The 22,955-nt window shown below is 36.9% G+C and overlaps 1 protein-coding gene across 3 annotated transcripts; it reads left to right on the top strand.

Annotated features, from left to right (window-relative positions):
* RER1_3 (retention in endoplasmic reticulum protein 1) lies at nucleotides 1–22,955 on the top strand (the record flags this gene model as incomplete). 3 transcript variants are annotated; one of them, XM_051218517.1, is made up of 8 exons in its annotated part: nucleotides 1–8; nucleotides 8,401–8,521; nucleotides 8,559–8,663; nucleotides 8,701–8,794; nucleotides 8,833–8,905; nucleotides 8,941–9,076; nucleotides 20,343–20,482; nucleotides 22,804–22,955. In XM_051218517.1, the coding sequence occupies 7 exons, from the start codon at nucleotides 1–3 to the stop codon at nucleotides 20,442–20,444; spliced, it is 639 nt and encodes a 212-aa protein (XP_051074433.1). In that variant the 3' UTR covers nucleotides 20,445–20,482; nucleotides 22,804–22,955. The 3 variants fall into 3 exon arrangements, with proteins under 3 accessions (XP_051074433.1, XP_051074431.1, XP_051074432.1); XM_051218518.1 differs by lacking the exons at nucleotides 20,343–20,482; nucleotides 22,804–22,955 and adding an exon at nucleotides 10,627–11,239; XM_051218519.1 differs by lacking the exons at nucleotides 20,343–20,482; nucleotides 22,804–22,955 and adding an exon at nucleotides 10,627–11,239 and having other exon boundaries at nucleotides 8,833–9,076.

Raw genomic sequence — 22,955 nt, forward strand, 5'->3', positions numbered from 1 at the left:
ATGTTACGGTAAGTCATTCTGAAGTTGAAGATGATTGATCTTCAAACTACTTATAGTATCAGTCTTTACTTACTTTGAACTTGAATAGGCCACTACTGATTTAAATCTTTAACTAGTAATAACTGTGAACTATCAGCTAAACTTCTGTTTTATAAATATTGTGTAATGTTTCTTTCTAGTTGTTTATTAATTGTGTATGAGAAATTAACTTCACGTGTAATACTTTCATAATGAGGAAATTAACTGAATAATCAAAGCAAAAAAAATATACGAAACACGCTATATTTCTGACCAGTTATCCAAGGTCTTAACTCGTAAACGTCAAATTCTTATTTCGAACTTGTTTTGTATTCACTGGATTATAAATGGATAATTTCTTTACTCTCCAATACGTGATTTAAGGCTGTATTTGTCAATTTATGTGAATGAGCTCATTGTATATTTGTAAATTCAGTGATGAAGTTTATATGATCTGTCTTTATTTAAGAACTAATATATTATGAATGATATAGGTTTCGCTACTAAAAATAATGATCATCTTAAAAATATGAATATATACATTACTTATTGGTTAATGTGTAAATTTCTCAAACCACAAGACGGGGGGAGAAGAGACCATTAAATATTTGTTCATATTTATTGTGTTGTTTTGAAAATAAAAGTTACTCTAGGGCATTTGACGAGTAAATTAAAAAAAAACGGTTAATATGCGTATACATATATCTGTTTCTTATATTTTTGTTTGTATATATGCAGTATGGGGAGTACTTTATAAAGTCTAATTTCACTGATTGTATATGAATTTTTTCAGACAGTCTGTTTTCAAAAGGCTGATGAGACAGTTGGTTAATCAAAAGAAAACTTTAATGATATGTATGTACATGTGTGTGTTGAACGGCGAGACAAAAATAGAGGAACATTCATAAAAAAATCTGACTGTTTTTCAGACCAAAAACAACTCTGCATCTTTTTTTATTCTGTCTGGTTAGACTCCTTCATAATTGATTACAGCTATGATCAGTGTAAACACGTTTAATATATCAATTAAACGACATAAAAATGGGAAGAAAAAACATGTTCATTATGTTAGAGTAACGACTTCCAGTATACCGTATCATAAGTATGACAACTGTCTGACTTAGTCTAAGTACTTTCTTAAAAATTAAAAGTTGATAAATAAACAAAGTAATAGGGACATACATACAGGTTAAAAACCTATACGAAATAGCGCCATGCATTCAATCAAGGTATTAGATCCAACTGTATATTCTTGACACTGTCATCGCCATAACATCCACTTTCCAAAGTTAATTCACAAGTACTGAACACCCAATATACTGATCACTTAGAAATGGATGAAAGTGGCGAAACTATAATTTATGGACGAACAAATCAGTCTTAGAATAACAGGATTTTGTTTTGACGCGAAATCCATTCATCCATTTGGCTAAATAACTTTTTGGCATTTTAGCTTATGTCATTTCGTGATGAAAACTCCAAATCTAATTCCTGACCCTCAACTGTAAATCATAGTCCTTATTCTTCAAACAGACTTATACCTTTCATTTAGCCCTAGTAAGTAGGTGAACATTCTCAAGGTTACTTTAGCGCCGCTCAAAGGTCTCCCATAAATTATAGCCTCACCGATTTCAGTTCAGTAAAGAACTCAGTAATAGTGACGTGAATTCGGTGAGTAGCGATAGATTGATTACGTCTGAAGACGTTAATAGATTTAATGGCTTCTTTGGTGATTCATTATTCAGAGTTGTCACGGAAGCACTCTACAAGCTTCATATAAAGTAATTACGAGCACATACGAGCACAAAATAAACCATACTATGCAAAATTATTACTCCTATCAAGCAAGTGAGAGATTTTAATTAACCTACTTTTCACAGATTTAACATTTTTGCAACCAGTCTCTTTACATTAAAATTTAATAAAATTTGATTTATCAGTTACTCTGAAGATATTCTCGGTTCATACAGTGAAGCTGCAACAATGACAACATATGAAAATTCATAATTTTGAACCCAAATTTTCTTTCAGTTTCAGTCATTTTTGTGTGAACGAAAATCTGAATTCAAGTCATGACTATCTCAGATAAAACAATTAATAATATGGGTCTCACAAACCGCCCTAAGTTCGTTACTAATTGAAAACCAGGAAATTCTGGCCAACCGTTTCGTCCCGGCGTGAGGCTCCTCAGAACTGCCTATTCACGACTCCGATATTGGGAATCGAACCCGGGACCTTTGGTCACGCGTGTGAGCTTTCAACCTCTTGACCACTAGTCTGGCATCCAATCGTGTAATGTCTAGCTCCAATTAGTTTGAGTTACTGGACAACCAACCCAATATCGATAACATTCAGTAATTTCCACCATCCTCCATGTTGATACATGATATTCTTTGGATTCATTTGCACAGCATACATTTTTAACAAACTAAGGTGATTTCTGGACCCTATTTTTATGTCCAGCTAAGGAAAATGCAAATCTGTTACCAACAGTTATTAGCATTTATTTGTGAGTTATGTTATGCATTCCACACACCATTCATTTTAAAAAAAAATGAAGATCTGAAACTAGATGAACTTAATTTGTGCTTCTTACCGTCTAACTCCTCCAATGTATCAGTAACCTTATTCATATACGCAGGAAGCTTTCCTGCATATATCAGGCTTGTAATAAATTTCTCAATCAAAATCTTCATTGCTGATGCACATGGTTTTGAAGAAGTTGAATGCTATACCATACAATCCTAAATTTTTCTCCAATGTCTATTCAGAAAGTAAACTACTAATTCATTTATTATTCTTTATATTATGCACATGTACAACACATCACGAAAGATAGAAGTTGTAGCAGTTTGACTGAGCCCCATGTTATCTTCATTCTCACACACTCATCAAGTACGAATTCGCCTCTTACATCATTAACTACTATTTGTATGGTAGTTTAGAACCATGAGAACTAGGTAAACAGATTAAGGTGATTTAGGCTAAGAAATTAAAGATTTTACGACTTCCATAGATAGACACAAAACAATTTAATTTTACGATATGGTCAAAAAGGGTGATATTAGATTACTCTTCTAGTCGTTAACGTGCCTAAAAGTAATTATTGCCTTTACATTTCAGACAGACCTCAAAATTAAGTTCACAGTCATAAAAAGTAATGACCCTAAGTTTTCTTCGTATAGGTTCGATGAAGTTCATTTTTCGAAATCATTTCTCTGGATGCTTGTGGTGTTTGAATGAACTAATGATTCCTTTGTATTTGTTGAATGCTTGGTTTCGAATTCCAAACACAGTACATTCGTTCGTGCTTATCTAGTACTTCTTGATCCAATTGCGTTTTTTCTGGGATTCTTAGTTCATACTATAATTCAAATACTCCTAATTATCATAATACTTTAACAGTATACCTCGAGATGCCACAAGTATTCAGAGTTTGACAACGCCTTAACTAGTGGCACCTTTATAATCGAAGTATACTAACCCAGTCAAATCAGAAGTCAGAAATTAAGGAGTTCGAAGATATATTTGAAAAACTCTCGCTATGTCGAGGAAGTTTTGGTCTATTGAGGTCAGTATCAAATGTCGAAGACATACAGAACTATTGATTTTGGGGATTTATTTACTATTACAGTTCACTCCCTCTTTAGTTGGGTGGTGATGAACCTAAGACGTGGCCAGTCAAATGTTTAAACTCTACGATAAACACTCTTCTGATAACTTTCTATGTTCAGCAACGTCTGGTCGTCGTTCCTTATTATAAGGGACTAGGTGTCACAATATAGTAATGAAAAACAAGTACAATGAAAATTTCGTTTCTTCGTAATCTTCGTCGGTTTTTTAATCTTTTCCAGTCGTCCTGTAAACGGAAAAGGACCTGTAACTGCATGTCGAGTTACACTCGTACGTGCGAAAGGAAACAGAACGGGCGAAGAAAGGAAAATAAGCTTACATACATGTGTTTCTCAAACATACAACAGTGTAGGAACGATTTTCGCACAATGGATCTTTTTTGTTTTTTTGGGAAAAAACATACGTATAAGCATAATAGCAACAATGGATATATATATATATATATATATGAGCATATCAAAAAAATTTTGACACAATAATACAAAAAAGTTTAGACGAAGCAAAATCTTATGTGGTGTCATACATGCAGTAATCCTTTAGGTGTTCTGGAAACCTTACTCTTCTTCCAGAACGCGTTCTTTTTAGTTGGTTGTGAGATACCAACGAAGTGTCATCGTGAGTGTTGATTATCGTGTGAAGTATCGTAATTGAGAGGCTCGTGTCCTTCGATTGCACCGAAGGAAAACCGACATGAATAGGGTTTCATTCTAAATACGCCATTCCATCCTAAATACAACCATGCATGCAAATCATCAGTATAAGCAGTTGAGCAAATCTGCAAACTGAAAAATCACTGTCGAATTTAACCCAACACTGACTAAAGTTCAAGTTGTACTCCCCTTGGTTACAGCCTATATTCTCCCTGATGATCACATGAGCACCACTCACTGTTTATCACATTGTAGACATTTATTTAGGCTGAAGAATTGTGCAACACCGTATCACCTATGTTTGTGGCACATAAACTTTGTTGATTTCAATAATTTTTAATCACTATATTTTGAATAAGTCATTTTCTATCTTATGCTAAACTCTATAAATTGTAGGTACTGTCAGCCGATAAATATGTATATAAATAATTGGTTTATTGTACACTAAAACATTTAGTCTAGAGCATATTTCTCATGGATCCACTCATATCTAACGAATTAATGTTAGCCATCTGTCCGGAATTCACATAATTGTCACCAATTTCATGTATTAAATGAATTTTCGATAACCATTCATGTGTATTAGTAGTCTTAGTAATTCCTTTCATGAGTAAACAATAGTGAGGTCGAGAAAATCTCTCCACAAATAAATAAACCGTGTTAAACTTGACAAAGTATTTGGAACACTAGTTGGAATTCTTCCCATGTTTATACTTCTGTTCTTTCACTTAGTTTACCGGTGAAAATGTAATTGGAAGTCAACTCATACAGACAGTGAACTGCATAAACGTCAACTGACTTCCTAGTCTCAACCAGAGATGATACCAATATGGAAATTTATGCAATATTGTTTGTTTTTTATTTCTTAGCATAACATACTTATACTTCCACAAGTTACTCTGTTAACTAACGGTGATTAATATGCACCTTGACGTGACTTGTTAAAATATCTTTATGATAAGTTGTTCTTAATTATTATAATCCCACTTTGTTTAACTCTTAAATAATCACCTAAATTTCTATTTTGCACATGTTAGAAATTAAACCAAACATTCTAAAATTAATACATTTATTTCTCGATCAGCTGCTACTCGATTCTTTTTTGTTTATCTTTCAGTTTATCAATACCCGGGGGATTTTCTTACTGATCTTTTGGTAACCTCCGGCGTGCAACAATCTCACTCGATATGGTATCAAACCAATGTCACGTTCATTCTAGTGGGAGAGTAGTGCATCGGTATTGGTTTTAACTACACAATCCTTGAAGGTGAACATGAGATAACTGGGAAAACAGATATTCAACATTTAACACGGAGAGAAGGCCAACAATGGTGGACGCGGGAATATTCATTCAATTCAGTTGGTTGGCATGACAGCTTCAGTGACGTGGTCATTCTTTATAACCTGAATTTATTCCGTTTAAATGCATTATTCTGTATTTGACCTAAAAGTGTTTTTCGGAAGTACTAAATATCATACTGCTGATTGTCACGATACGATAAGTCAGTGTGGAAAACGTGACTTCCACGTAAGGTCTTATAGATTAGGTTGTCACATCATGACAAATCTATAATTTCAGGATTAGGTCTACTATTACATCAGTAGTAATAATGAACTTAAACAATCATTCTACGTGTTTAAAGGTAGCTGTCAAATCGTGAGTGCATATAGCAAGGGGTAACGATCCGGAATGGCTTTCGTCAAACATTGCTGCCATTTTTAGAGACAATGTGGAAGGGAAATGCCTATGAGCTGTTCGATTGCCGAATGAATCCTAATTCTATCATGTGATCGAATTCGTTTGTAGCCAACCTCAGCTTTTCTGCAGCTAGTTGGCGCGTTTTCAAGAATATAGGTGGTCCCGTAGTCGTGGTGTGATGTGTTACATTGCTGGCTACACATAGTAATTTCGGTTGTGTTTGGTATATCTTAGGGTACTTATCGACTATTTGTTCATAGCATAGATCGATCGTGTGTGTTGCTGTGAGTGGGGACAATCTACAACCGAAAAAGGAAGTTATACAAACAGATAAATTAGTATTTCCGTCTACTAACCTCCGTTTACGCTTGTCGATTAGTAGATTATGATATTGTGGCGGATCTAATATCAATGACTGGTAGAGAAACATCTGGGTTTGCGTAAACCCACGTTAAGGTGCACATACCACTTGCCATATGTGGTAATTGGTTTCCCATAAGTTGAAAGCTGCTACGTGCAGCCGGTCGTTATAACTTGATGGAAGAGCACCAACTTCTGCACTGGTATCGACGAGGTAGCAAAATTTCGTAATCACATAAGTGATGCATAACATACGGCTATGTTCGTCATTTAAGCTTGTCGGCTGGCAAATTTTCTGAAAGGTTTATGGCGTCGGTCGGCTTGAGGCTCAGAAAATTGCAGGGTTTTCTGCAGTTTAGAGAATATTTTCCGTACCGATTATGATACCAACACCAGTCGGGTTTATCTGTCTCTCTTGATCTAGAGACTAATCATTTTCATGAAGTACCCCTTCTAGGAGTTCGGAAGTGTCTACGGTTATCACGAATAGTAAGGTGACATGTCAGAGTATGACGGAGTTCTGTAACGTCATCTCGTGTCGTTTGGATCATTTCCTTGACTAAATAGCCCTCGGCGTCGGGGGTTCTGGTGATTTTCGAAATCCGGTAGTCAGATGCATCTAGCTCGTCTACAGAGTTGTTCTGAAATGAGACAAGCACTGCCTGCACCTGTTGCGGAAGGTTAGACAGGCCCTCATTGAAGGTCCGTTAACCAATGGTCTTTCTCATTCGTCGCAACATTTTTGTTGCTGAGCTATGTCGTAGATCAATTTTGTTGAACGGTTGGTCTAACCTTTTTCGGTCGGCTGTAGCGCCTTCACTGCTGTGGGTAATTGTGCAAGTGGGTCGGTCACGCCGTGGTCGTGGAAGTCAGCTTCTATGTAGCAGGGACAGGCTTCGATTTTTGGCTAAAGGGCATTAGCTGAAATGAGGGTGGTGGGTCTCAGTCTCAAACAGCTTAGGAGTCTGTTCGCTCATGATTAATGTAAAGTATGGTAATGAAAGAAATACATGAAAACAGTATCACCATATGTAAAAATGAAAATTTAGAATCAAGATATAAAGTTCTAACAAGTAACAGACTCATAGCACACGAATCTGTGTACCAAATCACGTCGGCCTCACCACTAAAGATGCCACAATATTCGGAGTTTGAAAACGCCTTAACCAGTAACACCTTTGTAATCAGAGTATACTATCCCAGTCAAACCATAAGTCAGAAATTAAGGAGTTTGAAGATGTATTTGGAAGGCTTTCGTTATGTCGAGGAACGTTTGGTCTAAGCTGACTGGCGGTTGCAAGATATGAGTAGCTTGGTGTAGCCACATGTGAGCTAGTGAGGATGCATGACTGAGTGCATTTAACTATAGTGAATCTAGTAGAACTAGTGAGGTCAGCATCAAATGTCGAAGACTTACAGAACTATTGACTTTGGAGATTTATTTACCGTTACATATACTTATTCAAAACTCCCGATTATATCTAAATGACAACCTGATAATTTTAAATAAATATGTGTGCCTATGACATCTTCAGGAGCGAATCCTGATAATTTATATTTGTTTTAATGACCATGATGATGTTTAAACTTGATATAAAATAATGAGTGAAATAGGATAATGACAGTACATAGCTATGAAACAACATTTTGAATAAACAAAATATCTAAAGTCGCGTGCAATAATTACTTCCAAAATATTAAAAATAGCGTATTATCTTGGAAATACTGAACACCGTATGGTGGAAATCCGGTTGATTAGTAATTCAAAGGAAACCCGAAAAAAGAGCGATCAGCCGAAGCCAACCGTAGGTTGGACTCTTCGAATTGAAAGTTGTGTGCTATTTGCTTACGTATACATAATAAGTTTGAGAAATCCAAACCAAAGTAATATCGCAGGTATTGCACGTGCATAAAGTAAACCGCGCTACCAAAAAACAATCAATTAAAAAACTTCGTTCACCGTTTCGTGACGAAATGCCTTAATATTAGGGAAAAGAACACTAGTGTTTTTCAAAAAGTTTCTTGAAAGCTGTACTGAAGTCTCGACCTTGTTGATCAGGGTCACAGCGCTGAAGACAAATCTCACCTAGTGATGGATTATTATACTCAAGAAGTTCCAAGCCCTTCGTCAAAACCAGAGTTTCTTCGTTTCTGCGAAGTGGTTAGTGTTATTCCTTTGTTTTTATGAGAGACGATAGAAGATACAACATTTGTACGATGTATTGACCCCTTATGCAGTCGGAAGATGGTGCTTTACTGTTCTTCTCATCTTCTTCTATATATTACGTGTTATCATCACACAGGTTTTGTAATACTTCGCCCTTCACTTTATTTTTTCAGGGTTATCACGTGGTTACGTATGTGATGGGAATATTTCTTCTGAACAGACTAATTGATTTTCTTTCGCCCAAAATTGTACCTGAAACTTCCACTGGTAGCTGCGTGTATTTTTTTAAAGATTCGCTCTCTTAGATGAAGTACTTCCAACCAAGTCATCGGAAGAGTTCAGGCCTTTTTTAAGGAAATTACCTGAACTTAAGTTTTGGTATGATGATTTTTTCGTTGACTATAGTTTAACAGGAACTCATGTACCATATGTTTATTTATATCTATATTCTGTACATTTCTGAGCTTTCTCGATGTACCTGTGTTTTGGCCGATCTTAGTGATGTACTTCTTTTTGCTGTTTTACGTGACTATGAAGCGTCAAATATCGGTATGTTCGATAATATTCAACTATTTTGTTTATGAGACTTGTTAACTTACTTATTGCATTCGAGTGTTTTCATCGTAATTTTTGTTAGTTACTAAGGATTATTTACCAGCTACATTTTGTCTAGGCCATATGTTAACAACTAGTAATGGCTAAAGTAAAACTGCGGTCAGTAATGATTCCCATTACCGAACTACCGTTATTTGTGTGGCGAAACCACTATTTATGGACGTGATGATCAGAAGCGAGTAATCGATTCCAAGGTTACGGCGCCTGTTTCAATATCCAAGTCGTCTTAGTTGGGCAGCCACAACAGTTAAAAATAACGAGAAACTCCTTTATTTGCGATTGCGGCGTTCAAATAACTGCTGGATATTATGCAGACTATCGATGTAATATATGTTGGAAGCCAAAGTTTTCTAGAACGGGTACATTTTTTACTCCACCCCGATTGACACTAAGAATTTGATAGTTTTCGCGAACCGGATACCAAAAGCACCAGTAACCAGCTGCAACCTTCGCAGATGGTACTGAAACTTCGGCAGTTCGGTAGTATGAGTACTGTCGAAATATATGTGCAATGAAAATGATAAGCTTGCGCCAGTCGTTCGGAAGAATCGGGGGAATCGTAGAGATTGACGACAATCGTTGGAAAACACAAATTCAATAGAGAAAAAAGTGTTCAAGATGACTGGGTAAGTAGCACTTCCTTAAATATACTTAACCGGTCCTTGGTATTTATAATAGATCATCTCCAAAAGGATACCTCCAGTGCGTTGAAAACCGAAAAGCTACAGTTGTACGGTTGCGTGCATTATTTAGTCGTTCATAAGCGATATTTTGTAGACTACCACCGGAGTACACACCAATATTAGAAGCAATGTGGTTGAGGCTAAAAGAATTTTTGCGACCTTATCATGGCTCCAGATGTCGACTATTGTGAAGTCACATGAATGAGTTTCTATATCGTTTGCATTACGACTTATGAACAGCAGAGCCTCTTTCTAACCCTGAGACGTTTTTAAACCATGTCAAGGAAGTGTATCCATCCTAATTCTTTAGTTTTGTACAGTATATTTCTACTCTACACCGACTGCTTTTTCATTGACTGAAATCTCTTAGGGTCACTTGAGATTCGTTCAAAGGTTGTTCATAAATTATAGTCTCACCGGCAATAGTTTTTAAAAGCACTCATTTTTACAGGCCTTGACACGTAAAGCTAAATTCGAAACGATAATCATCTATTCAATCGAGCTCATAAATTGGTGAACCAACGGTTAACCGAGTATTGTTAGTTTGTATCAGAATTACCAAATAACTATTTGTACAGTTGTGTGTAGCTTATTAAAAGAAATGAAGTATGTCGAGAGTATTGACCTGTCACAGTGGGAGAGGTTGATATTTATGCCACACTCCATAAGCTTTTGTCAATCTACTCAAAGGTTGTTTCATAAAAAATATATTCGATAAAAACTCAACTATTCATCATTCATTTCTAAAATATTTTGGATTTCCTTCTATCTTAAATTTTTTTCAAATTCTGTACTTATTAGCATATGATCAAATACCGTTACTTACCATTCACCTATGGGAAACCACGTCATCAGTCCAATGGAATGAGATTTTAAAATGAATTCAACTTATAGACATTTACAATATGTAAACAAAATTTGAAATTTTTTGTTATATATCATCATTCTAAACGACTCAGTACTTATTTTTATGTACTGTTTTTTGTACTTTTGTGATGAGTCCTACTCGTTACTGTGAGTATATATAGTGCTCATTTTCCTACTTAAGGTATACACTTAATTTATGCTTAACAACTGATGTAAAAAAGTAATATAATTGACTTTAATCAAACTTCTATTTGCATGTCTTTCTTTCCCTGTTACTTATCAATTTTCTCCTGTTTTCTGTTTTATTTCACAAGAATCTAAAATCCCAAACTAGTACTTTTTGTCTTGTCTTCTACATAATCACTCCATATTTCGTCAATTCCGAATTATGTGTTCATGTTTCTTGTGAATATGCACAGTTTAGTTATGTCCATCCACTTCTCAATGCATCAGTATTAGTGGAACGTTACTAATCCCCAAAATAATTTGTTAATTGTATCAGGCCTACTCCCATTTCTCCGTGTACACATTAAATGCTACACTAAAACGCCTTGGTTACTGCCTATGTATGATATTATGGATAGGTTCTTCATCTGCCAAGTTAGTATTTGACTTCCACGGTGTTAACCGAAACAAACGGATTAAACCTACACTATGTGATTGGTTCCACGAAAACATTTTCACGTCCCACCAACCTGGAAGATTGATACTAAGGACTTTACTTTATGAAAATTATCCATCTAACGTATGTAGAAATATTTCAGTGTTTATTTCTTATAAGTGTAAAATCAAGTAGTTCCCGAAAATCACTTAAATTTATTAGTTATAAATCCTTTATTTGAAAACTAGATTCATTAGACATCTATATCGCTTACATCAAAATAAGTGGTTCATTGCTGTTATCTGAGCTGTGCTCCGACAGCCTAGTGTAAATATACCTTAGCCCAATTTTTCATAGCACATCAGCATGTCTAGATGGATAGCAAAAGAGTCAAGGCAATTGTAATAATTATAATAGTGTGAAAGATTAGATATTAAAAATGTAATTCGGAATTAAATAATTGTATGAAGGGACATTGAAGCTCATGATCTAGGGGAAGATGAAAAGTAAATATATCTGCTTTACTGAGATGGGTCCCAAGGGATATACTAAATTTTTGAAACTATTGATCGCGTGGACCTCAACAAGGTAGTTATTGTCTACCAACATGCCTGTGTCCAGTAGTCAGTGATTTCAAAAACTGTTGCTATGTATTGCCTTCGTCGCTTCCAGCTTTCTTCCAACCTACTCCAGCCACTATCACTCGTCGAAGTAAACAGTGATTGAGTATATACAACACTTCCTGGCCACTTTCCCTGGTCGTGGCTGCATCGACCACATATTCACCATTCGTCAGATTCTAGAACACAGGCATACTTATCGGCGTCCGACAATAGTGGTCTTTCTCGACTTAAAAGCAGCATTTGACTCGGTAGGCCGCGAGATTCTGTGGCAGTGTCTGTCATTGAAAGGCGTACCACAGAAGTACATAAACCTTGTGAAGGCTCTTTACTCGAACACTACCAGTCGAGTCAGAGCTTATGGCGAACTGTCATCTACTTTTGCAACCACAAGTGGTGTCCGTCAAGGCTGTCCACTTTCCCCATTTTTGTTTAACTTCATCATAGATCTACTGATGGAAATAACTTTCTCGTCGACTGAGTTCTCGGGTATTGATCTCCATCCAGGAGGTCCACTTATCGACTTAGAATACGCAGATGACATAGTCCTGTTTGGTGAAGACGCTGACAAAATGCAGAGTCTTTTGGTAGCACTAAGCAACAATGCCAGAATATTTGGAATGCGCTTCTCTCCCTCTAAATGCAAGTTGTTGCTTCAGGACTGGTCTGCGTCAACACCTGAACTAAGGATAGGGAGTGAAGTAGTCGAACGCGTTGACAACTTCACTTATCTTGGAAGTCTGACCAGCCCTAATGGGTTGGTGTCTGACGAAATCTCAGCACGGATTCGAAAAGCTCGTTTGGCTTTTGCCAACTTACGTCACCTATGGCGAAAATGAGATATCCGTCTATCAATAAAAGGACGAGTACACTGCGCGGCAGTCCATTCTGTTTTAATTTACGGCAGCGAAACATGGCCATTAAGAGTAGAAGACACTCGTAAGCTATTAGTATTTGACCGGATTAATGAACTGAAATTGTGTGGCGCATATATATTTGGCGCACTCCTGTACTAATATATATGTGTTCAAATAAAATAAAAATAAAGTATTTGACCACAGATGCCTTAGAAATATTGCTGGGACCACCGGGTAAGTAATAGTGAGGTTAGACGTAGGGTATTAGGGAATGATGGTAAATCAGTTGATGAGATCATGAATCTTCATCGACTGAGATGGTTGGGCCACGTGTTACGTATGCCTGAACACCGACTACCACGACGTGCAATGCTATCCGGTATTGGAGATGGTTGGAAGAAAGTTAGGGGCGGCCAAACCAAAACGTGGCATCAGTGCTTGAAGACACTAACTTCTAGTCTGAGCCATGTTGGTAGATGCAGACTACTTGGTTGGGGTCCGCGTGACTTTCGTAACCAATGGTTGGAGACTCTTGGTGACATGGCTCAGAATCGATCACAATGGCGTCGGTGTATACACTCCCTGTCTTCCCTTAAACTAAGAGATTAAAATCACTTCATATCTTTCTTTCTACGAACCAATTCTTTCTTCTTGTACTATATCTCTATATGCAATCTTTCTCTTATATATTACCACCTTTGACCTAACCACTGCTATGAATCCGGTGTTCATCTTGTTGTGCTGATGCGGTATGGCAACCTGGACCGATGCACATATGTGCCTGGTCCTACGTTGTAGCTGACTGACTTTCCCTTGGTGCCTTATATCTAACCTTAGCATTACTCACTTGGTTGTTCGACTGTACATAAACACTTTAATCTCCTAGACCGACAATGGATTATAGTTCCTCTTCACTGACAGTTGACTTTTAATACCTGTTTCCTTGAGTCATGACAGTCAATAAGTTTTACCTATCGCCTCTGCCTTCCAGCTCCACCACTGCTCATGATCATCAAATGGGTGCTTATAGTTTACGCCTAAAGTGTCATCACTTCTCGTTCTTGGATCCTCTCTGGCTGAGCTTTTAATTACTTATACACTTAGTAAAAGTTTCCGAAATCCATTGATATTCTCTAACCTTTTTGATTTCAAAGGATGACGAATATCTCTTCTTGTATTTACGACTGTTTGGATATCATTCTAAGCTTTTTCGGGACAATTGTCTTCTTCATAATTGACTCAATATTCACATACTCCTTTTTTGAATGGATTCTTATCTTTTTCATTCTTGAACGAACATCTAATAGGTCTTCCTGGTAGTTTCCATGTCTAATAAGACATATGAAAATATGTGCTCTCACTAGGGCATGATCGGAGTCTAACCATATGCTCCAAAATCTTTTTATCAAACTTCTCCAAAGATCCTTGATGGTGATATGTTCTATTTGTGTCTGTCGATTTTAATGTTACCAAACTAAGTATTATCCTTTTATATGCTTAAAATTGGTGATTTCTGGGAATAAGCATTCATCCTAGTATAAGTGGAGGAGACGGCCGCCGTTTTGTCTGGTGACCTGAGGTCCTAAAAGGCACACCTAAGTGTTTTACAGCTTGACTTAGCCTACTTGAGTCTCCAAATCACCTTTAATTGCCGCATCTGAGTGTCTGGTTTTCTGAAGGAAGTCATGAAGCTTTCCGTGAAATTCATCATTTACTCCTCTGAACTGCAGCCATTGAGCCCTTAGGTATAAACAATGACGAGGCGGTAATATGTCCATGTTTTTCAGAATTTCCGCAGTATCATTTAATTGGACAGCATATAAGCCACCGTCCACAGTAGTTCATCCACGGAGTACATGTTCCACTTTCAAGTAGTACTATACTTACATCGGCTAGGTCATGAGAAATTGCTACCGGGTCTTTGTACACACTGGAGGTAAGTTGCCCTTCCTCTTCATAGTAGCTACGTGGAGTCAAATGAATGACCCTTTTAGGATCTTGTATACATGTTTCGGAGACAGGATACATCAAATTCCCGATATCCTAGAATCCTAATTAGTGAGGCCTGTTGCCCACTTTGACGTAGATTTCGAACATTGGAAGTTTCAACGCCTAGTTTTAAACCCGGCATCAAGCAACCTCTTGTAGCGCTTTGTGAACTCGAACGGTTAGCAGGGATGTTGCATATGGAAGAATTCAAGACAGGAGATGGGATTTGGTAATGTAAATAAAATATTAAGGTTCGAAATAGGAGGCTTGATTGTAAACATGGTGATCTCAAGTGCTGTTAAAAGTACATTGGCAATTGTCACTTCCTGGCCGCCAAAACTGTATAAGAATAGTTCCTCGTGAGAGTCCTGAAAGGAAGGGCGGATTAATGGTCTCGCTGACGTGGGGCCGACCAAAGAGCCCAAGGGACTACTTCCTACTATTTAGACGGGAAGAGCAAGATCTTTCGTACACATCCCCTTCCTTTATAAGGATGTAGCATCTCTGGAGATTCCGTTTTCCTAAGAGAAAAAAACCATCACTCTTCAAATTTCAGTACTTTCGGCAGTGCGACTTCGCTCTCTGACCTTACGTTCTCTGCTTTCAGTCTCACCTCTCCCTTCTAACTACTCAGGGGACTAAGCCTAGCCTACATCGTAAGATTTATTTGTGGGAAAATAACACCATATCCCATGGTTTCTGGGTATTACCATTTATGCTCAAATAACCATAAAATGAATTTTTGCTGAAGAAATCTCAGAACTAAATGAATACACAACACAGTTTATCGGAATACAACAGATTATTGAACTAAAATCATTAGTAGTTGAATTTATCAAAATTTAATCGAATGGTAACGTGAACGATTACTACATTTGAATCAATAGATAGTGTTACTCTACCAGTGAAAACATGTTGCGTGTACGAGACCTCTTACTAATTCAAACTTACTATACTTTCTGGACCAAAAGTAATATGGAAGAAACTTCATAGTGGTTAGATTATGTTATGTAACAAACTTGTGTTGTCCATGATTGATAGCAATTTAAGTGACCCAAAAAAGTACATTAATTTACCAAGAAGACAACAAGGGAAAACTGTTTATAAAATACGCATTATTCGAGTTGTTTTGTAGACTGGAATAATCCGCTACTACGAGAATATGACAGAATACCTTTCTTTAACATTCCGAAAGTTTTAAATAAAGTAGATATTCTGGGATCCAACTATCCCATGTTATGATTTCTCCTTAAAACCAGGTGGATATTCATATATATATAAGCGTTAACTTAAGCCTAGTCACTGCGTCTTATTTTAAAGAACAAGATTAATTGATAGACTGACATAAAAGTAATTATACACACTAGTTAGTCTTTTAGCCATAATCGAAATAATGAGTGGATAAAATTAATGGACGTAGAGGTTTTCGAAAAGGTGATATTCGATTTCATGATATTTCTGATGAGAGGTTTCATTTAATTAAAAGTTTATAAAGAATTGCTTTACACCAAATAACAACGTACTCAGTTAAGCAGATCTCAGTCTCGTACATCACACCACCAAACACATTGTGAAGTCTATTGCTGCAAATACTAATGTAGTGTATGCTACTTATGCTGACAGATAAGTAGCATATGACAGAGATCGGAAGTGGAATGCTTAAGAATATAAGATTAAAATCAAGGGGATGGGAAGGAAATCGGAGGGCAATTAAAATAACAACAGACTTACTTACGCCTGCTACTCCCAATGGAACATAGGCCGCCGACCAGCATTCTCCGACCCACTCTGTCCTGGGCCTTCCTTTCCAGTTCTGTCCAACTTTTGTTCATTCTTCTCAAGTCTGTCTTCTTTTCTCGGCGTAATGTGTACTTTCATCTTCCTCTTCTCCTTTGGCCTTGAGGATTCCATGTGAGGGCTTGCCTTGTGACGCAGTTGGGTGCTCTTCTCAGCGCGTGCCCTATCCACTTCTAGCAATTCTTCCTCCGCTGGTATCTGGTTTGTTTTCTCCCACAGTAGGTTGTTGCTGATAGTGTCTGGCCATCGGATCCGAAGTATTTTGCGTAGACAGCTGTTAGTAAACACTTGTATCTTCTGGATGGTGGCTTTCGTAGTTCTCCAAGTTCCCGCCTCAAACATTTGAGCTGTCTTGGCATTTGTATTGGAAATTGTGACTTTGATGTTAGCAGTTGACAGTTGTTTCAAGTTCCAGATGTCCGGTTGTAGATATGCTGCTCTTGCTTTTCCGATCCGCGCATTCACATCTGCATCAGATCCACCGTGTTCATCAATGATGCTGCCCAAATATGTAAAGGTTTTTACATCTTCCAAATCTTCTCCGTCAATTGTGATTGGATTGGTGCATGCTGTGTTGTATCGGAGAATCTTGCTTTTCCCTTTGTGTATGTTGTGACCTACTGCTGCCACACTGGCCGTCTTCTCCTGCATTTGTTGTTGCGTTTGGGATAGAAGGGCCAGATCATCTGCGAAGTCTAGATCATCCAACTGCATCTTAGATGTCCATTGTATCCCGTGCTTCCCTTCAGACGTTGACGTCTTCATGATCCAGTCGATCACCAGGAGAAAGAGAAAGGGTGAGAGTAAGCAACCTTGCCTAACACCGGTCTTTTTTTCGAACGACTTTGTCAACTATCCTCCATGCACGATCTTTCAGTGTAATTCATCATTGGAATTTCGTATGATATTGACTATCTTCTCAGGAACGCCGTAGTGTTGAAGAAGCTTCCATAGTGTTGTTCTGTCCACGCTATCAAATGCTTTTTCGTAGTCAATGAAGTTGATGTAGAGTGATGAATTCCATCCAATTGATTGTCCCACAATGGTTCGTAGTGTTGCGATTTGGTCTGTACCCGATCTATCCTTACGGAATCCTGCCTGTTGGTCACGAAGTTGGGCGTCTACGCAGTCCTTCATCCTGTTTAACAATACCCTGTTGAAGACTTTTCCCGGTATTGAGAGAAGAGTGATGCCCCTGTAGTTATCACACTTGCTGAGATCGCCTTTCTTCGGTATTTTGACCAGAAGTCCTTCTTTACAGTTTCTTAATCCTTGTTCTTCATCCCAAATCTTACTGAAGAGAATGTGGAATATCTTTGTAGTTACCGCTACGCCTACTTTCAGTGCCTTTGCTGGAATGTTGTCTAGTCCCGCTGTTTGCCGTTCTTGACTTGTCTGGTGGCCATGCTCGTCTCTTCAAATGTTGGTGGGTCAACATTGATTGTGAGGTCTGTGGGTGCTATTTCGATGTTGGGTGGGTTCAGTGGAGCTGGTCGATTCAGGAGTTCTTTGAAGTGTTCTACCCACCTGTTTCGCTGCTCCTCAATGTTGGTGATTACTTTGCCCTTCTTGCTTTTCACTGGTTGTTCTGGATTATGATAATTTCCAGCGAGTTTCTTTGTTGTATCATACAATTGTCTCATGTTTCCTTCTCTTGCAGCCTTTCCCGCCGTCATTGCTAGATCTTCCACAGATTTACGTTTGTCAGTTCTGATGCTCCTTTTCACTTGCTTGTTTACCTCTGTTTATTCAGCTTGTGCCTTGGCTTTTTCTGCTCTTGTTTAGCTGGTATTGATAGTTGCCTTCTTGTTCCTCCTTTCTTGAATCTTATCCAATGTATCAACAGTGATCCATTCCTTGTGATGGCGCTTCTTGTGGCCCAGAACCTCATGACATGTTGGAGTGATTGCCTTCTTGATCTCCTTCCAGTTGTTCTCCATAGTAGTTACCTCTCCACTGGGTAGATCGTGAAAGGCCTGGAACCTGTTGCTGAGGGCTATCTTGAATTCGTTGGGTTTGTCAGTATCCCGAAGAAATGCCGTATTGAACTTCTGTGATGTTGTCCACCCCGTTGTCCAGTGCTTCTTGAGTTTCAATCTCATCTTGGCGACCAGCAAGTGGTGGTCTGATGCTATATCAGCCCCTCTCTTGGTTCTCACGTCTTCCATCGTCCTCCTGAACGTTTTGTTGATGCAGATATGGTCGATTTGGTTTTGTGTAGTGTGATCCGGTGAAGTCCATGTGGTTTTGTGTATGCGATTATATGGAAATATACTGCCGCCTATGACCAGTTTATTGAAGGCACATAGGTTTGCAAATCTCTCACCATTTTCGTTTCTTTCTCCCAATCCGTGTCGTGCCATGGTGTCTTCATAGCCAGTGTTGTCCATTCCAACCTTGGCATCGAAATCTCCCATCAGAATGGTCAGGTCCTTTGTTGGGCTTTTCTCGATGATTGACTGCAGCCAATTGTAGAATTGATCTTTAGCGTCTTCATTGTAGTCGTTGGTAGGCGCATAGCATTAAATGGCGTTCACTGAAATTCCCTCTTTCTTTGTTTTGGAGGAGGCTTTGATGATCCTGGGTCCATGAGATTTCCATCATATAAGTGCTTTTTGTGCTTGTTTGGATAGCATCAGTGCAACTCCTTTTGTATATTGAGTATTTTCTTCTTCATGGTAGGAGAATAACAGCAAATACCCTGAAGCTAGTCGTTGTTGTCCAACCTGCGTCCGATGCGTTCCACTGATTCCAAGCACCTTCACTTTGTATCTTTTCATTTCTGCAGCAATTTGGAAGACTCTCCCGGTGTCCCACATTGTACGAGCATTCCATGTACCTAAATAAATGGTCGCTCTGATTATCAGAAGGAGCATCAGCCTCATGACTTTCGAAGAGACTCAGCTTTCATCATGAGGCGTCATAACTCTTTTAAATGAAGACCTAACTCCCAGGGCAGGGTTTAAATGGTTTGAATAATTTTTTCTGGTTATCGTTTTTTAGCGAGTTAGTTTTCCACGGAATGGGGTCGCTAACTCTATATCCAACCCTCCTTCTTTATCCGGGCTTGAAACCATCAGCTGTCCCAGAGGGGCTCCAGGCGCAATTAAAAACAACAGAATTTAGGAATAATGCAGTATGTAAAGGACAATGTAAATCATGTATTTAATTCATGATTTTCATATTTTGCCAAGGGACTGATTTTGCATTATACAATAAATTGGCTTTCGACATCTGGGTTATCGTCCAATACAGCAGTATTAGGGATTAATTATTCTTCGCTGTTAGAAACACATATGTTGCTGACTGTTAAATACAGGTCTCGTGCTACTAAATTAATCCTAACAGTTCATAATTTGTATGAAAATAACCCCTAAATCTCGGAATTTTCAACTACTTCATGTTATTCTTGTCAGCTAATTTTGTATTGATTCATCAGACGATATATGTTCCCTTATTAACTCAAAGACTTGTTATTTATAAATTCTCTCTGTTCTTCAGCACATTTCTTGATCAACACAGGTTGACAATTCGATTATCTTTACTGGCAAATTTATGACAAATGTTGATTTAAAATACATTAAGTCATTGATTTGATTCATAAAACAACCACTATTGTGATCCAATATAAACCAGATTATATCAATACTAGTTTAAATAGTTTTTTCAAAGTGTAGAAATTAACCTCATTTGCTCTTGCTTTTCTTAATAGCCAATCATAATTATTTTTATTTATTTTTCTTCTTTTTCCAATTGATGAAACTATTTTCCAACGTATAAATAAAGCTGCAATCCACAGTAATAGCAAACAATGAACAAACCAAAGTTAGAACACTCCATAGTTTGGGTTTTATCTTCCAATTTTTCGATTCTGTTTGCCGTTTTTAAAAATCTCCATCCTCTAATCAAATGCAAAAACTTAAGTGGTCAGTTATTCTCATAATGTTTTTTATTTATGAAGCATAACTACTAACAACTATATAGTAGTATTAATGAATTCCTTAAAACAAGTTTGCTGGCTCGGAATACTCCGATACCCGAAAAAAACTATATCACTTTATATTTCTTAAGAATATAAAGTTGATTTTCTCCGTGATTTATTAGTTAAACCCTGATATAATTGTATCACTTAACTGAAATTTATATACCCTTCGAACTGTGATTATTATGATGAGATCAAATTCCTCCATAAAATATTTATGATATATTTCCCGTAGAAGCTGAAATGTTTACGGTCACATAGATTGTTTTACAGTGGGGTATTTTCAATATGCTACAACAACATTTTATTTACCAGATATTTTAGTACTCAGTGTTAAAACTAATTTACCTTTTAAACTGTTCCGTGTTTAAGACAACATAAGTAGTTATCACTGACTAATTAAATCTCATTGTAGAATATCATTTAATGAGTATTGGGTCTTCTTTACTGTTTACTGATCATGATTTTTATTTGATCTGGTTATAAGGAAAACCAAAATCTCCAAAAACAATGACTTCCCCAGGTTTTTAGTTTACCTGTTCTTAAACTGTGCAATTACTGTAATATACCTTCCTGTTTTAGATTTGTTTGGATGGAATGCTCACAAATGCTAACTGTGTGGACTCACTCGCTATTAGGGAAATGTTATAACTGATTACGATGTTAAGTATCAGAAAAATCTGGTTGAAAAACTGCACTTGTTGGCACAGTTTTCTTCTTATCCACCCTTTAAGAGAAACAAGATGTATTTACACAGAAATACATGCATTTAGATGAAAAAGATAATCGTAACACCTGAACTGACAGAAGACTTTCTCTGTAGAATATAAGTGGGAGATACTAACTGTTGAAAAACATTTATAAAATATGACTTTTGAATAATTACGTTAAAGAGAAGTTTCTCACAGTACTCCATAACTCTGATGGTGAAAAATTCCCACTGTAACGAAATGTATAGCATTGAATAAAGATAATATTTATTTTTTAAGTTTTGCAACGTGACTAGTCGTAAGCAAGTCATACTACATCATTAAAATTAGCTAGAAAATCATCAAAAAGAGGTTTAGGAATTTACAGTAGCCATGAGTGTAGTATCATTTAGTCACTTAATTGCAGCATTATAATTCACAGTTTCTACTTCAATAGGTTATCGATATAGTTCGACCATTATCTAATGTCTTAGTAGGTCATAGATCCCTAGTAAAAATATGATATATTCATTTTGAAATAATTCATTTGTGAGAACTAATTTTCAATCACTTAAACCGTTTGTGGATATTTAGTTCATGAGTATAAATGTGTATATGTATATTCATGAAATGTTATGCCATAGACATTCCTGAAATTATAAGTAGAACATCTGATCAATCTATCAATGTAAATATGTTGTTGTATAGGTTCTTCGATTAAAAATCTACGATTTAAAGCAATGATACATCCAATCAATAAATCGAAAACAGTGTAAATTCACATCATGAACTCCACCTCCAGTTATTACCATTTAGATGGTTATAATTTTTGAAGCTAATTGACCAGTAATTAAAAAAGCTGTGAATTTTTCTATCAATTGGCTAAACTACACCATATAATGGAACCTTATTAAATTTGAAAGTGTAAAACAACATTAGATAATTGTAATAACAGATGAAATAATTCATATAGATTCATGGTCATGAATAAATGAATCTACTTTGTGATACGGCTAACTTCACAGAACCACATGAGTTCCTTTCATTTCGGTAATCCTCTAAACTGATTTTTTTTAACTAGAGGTTAAGCGCTCACGCGCGACTTTGATAGGTCCTGGTTTCAAATCTCGCGAGGCGGGATCGTGGATGCGCACTGCTGAGGAGTCCCACAATAGGACGAAACGATCGTCTAGTGCTTTTAGGTTTTCCATGGTTGTCTAGCTTCAATTGACTCATGACCTCAACTATTAGAATTACTATAATATTCACAAAAACTCCTTCTGATAGAAAATAAATCATCTATTCTGAATTTTATGTGGCAAATTAAGTAAAAATCAGAACTAAATGGAAAGAGGAAATGAGAAGTCAGTAGGTCTATCATAGTTTGAGATTTAGAGTAATTTCAAAAAATCTAATGTTTGCACCGATTAGTTGATTTGCCCTCATGGAACCTAGTGTTTATAGTCATTGATTTATATTAGTCTACAGATCAAGCTGACAAATCTACAATTAACATTCAATTATCTTACATTTTGGTTCAAATTTCTACTTTTACTCGGTTGTTTGTTTTTATCAGATTCTCATTGTAGCGCATCACATCACGTGGTACAATGAACAATAGTTTACCTAATCAACTAAAACCATGCTTCCCGAAGATATCAAAACAAAGAATTCCTATCTGTCATGGTGCTTTTTTTTTCTTTTGATAAATAAATTACTAATTAAACA

This window comes from Schistosoma haematobium, chromosome 1, assembly GCF_000699445.3.
Source record: "Schistosoma haematobium chromosome 1, whole genome shotgun sequence".
Taxonomy (NCBI): Eukaryota; Metazoa; Platyhelminthes; class Trematoda; order Strigeidida; family Schistosomatidae; genus Schistosoma; species Schistosoma haematobium.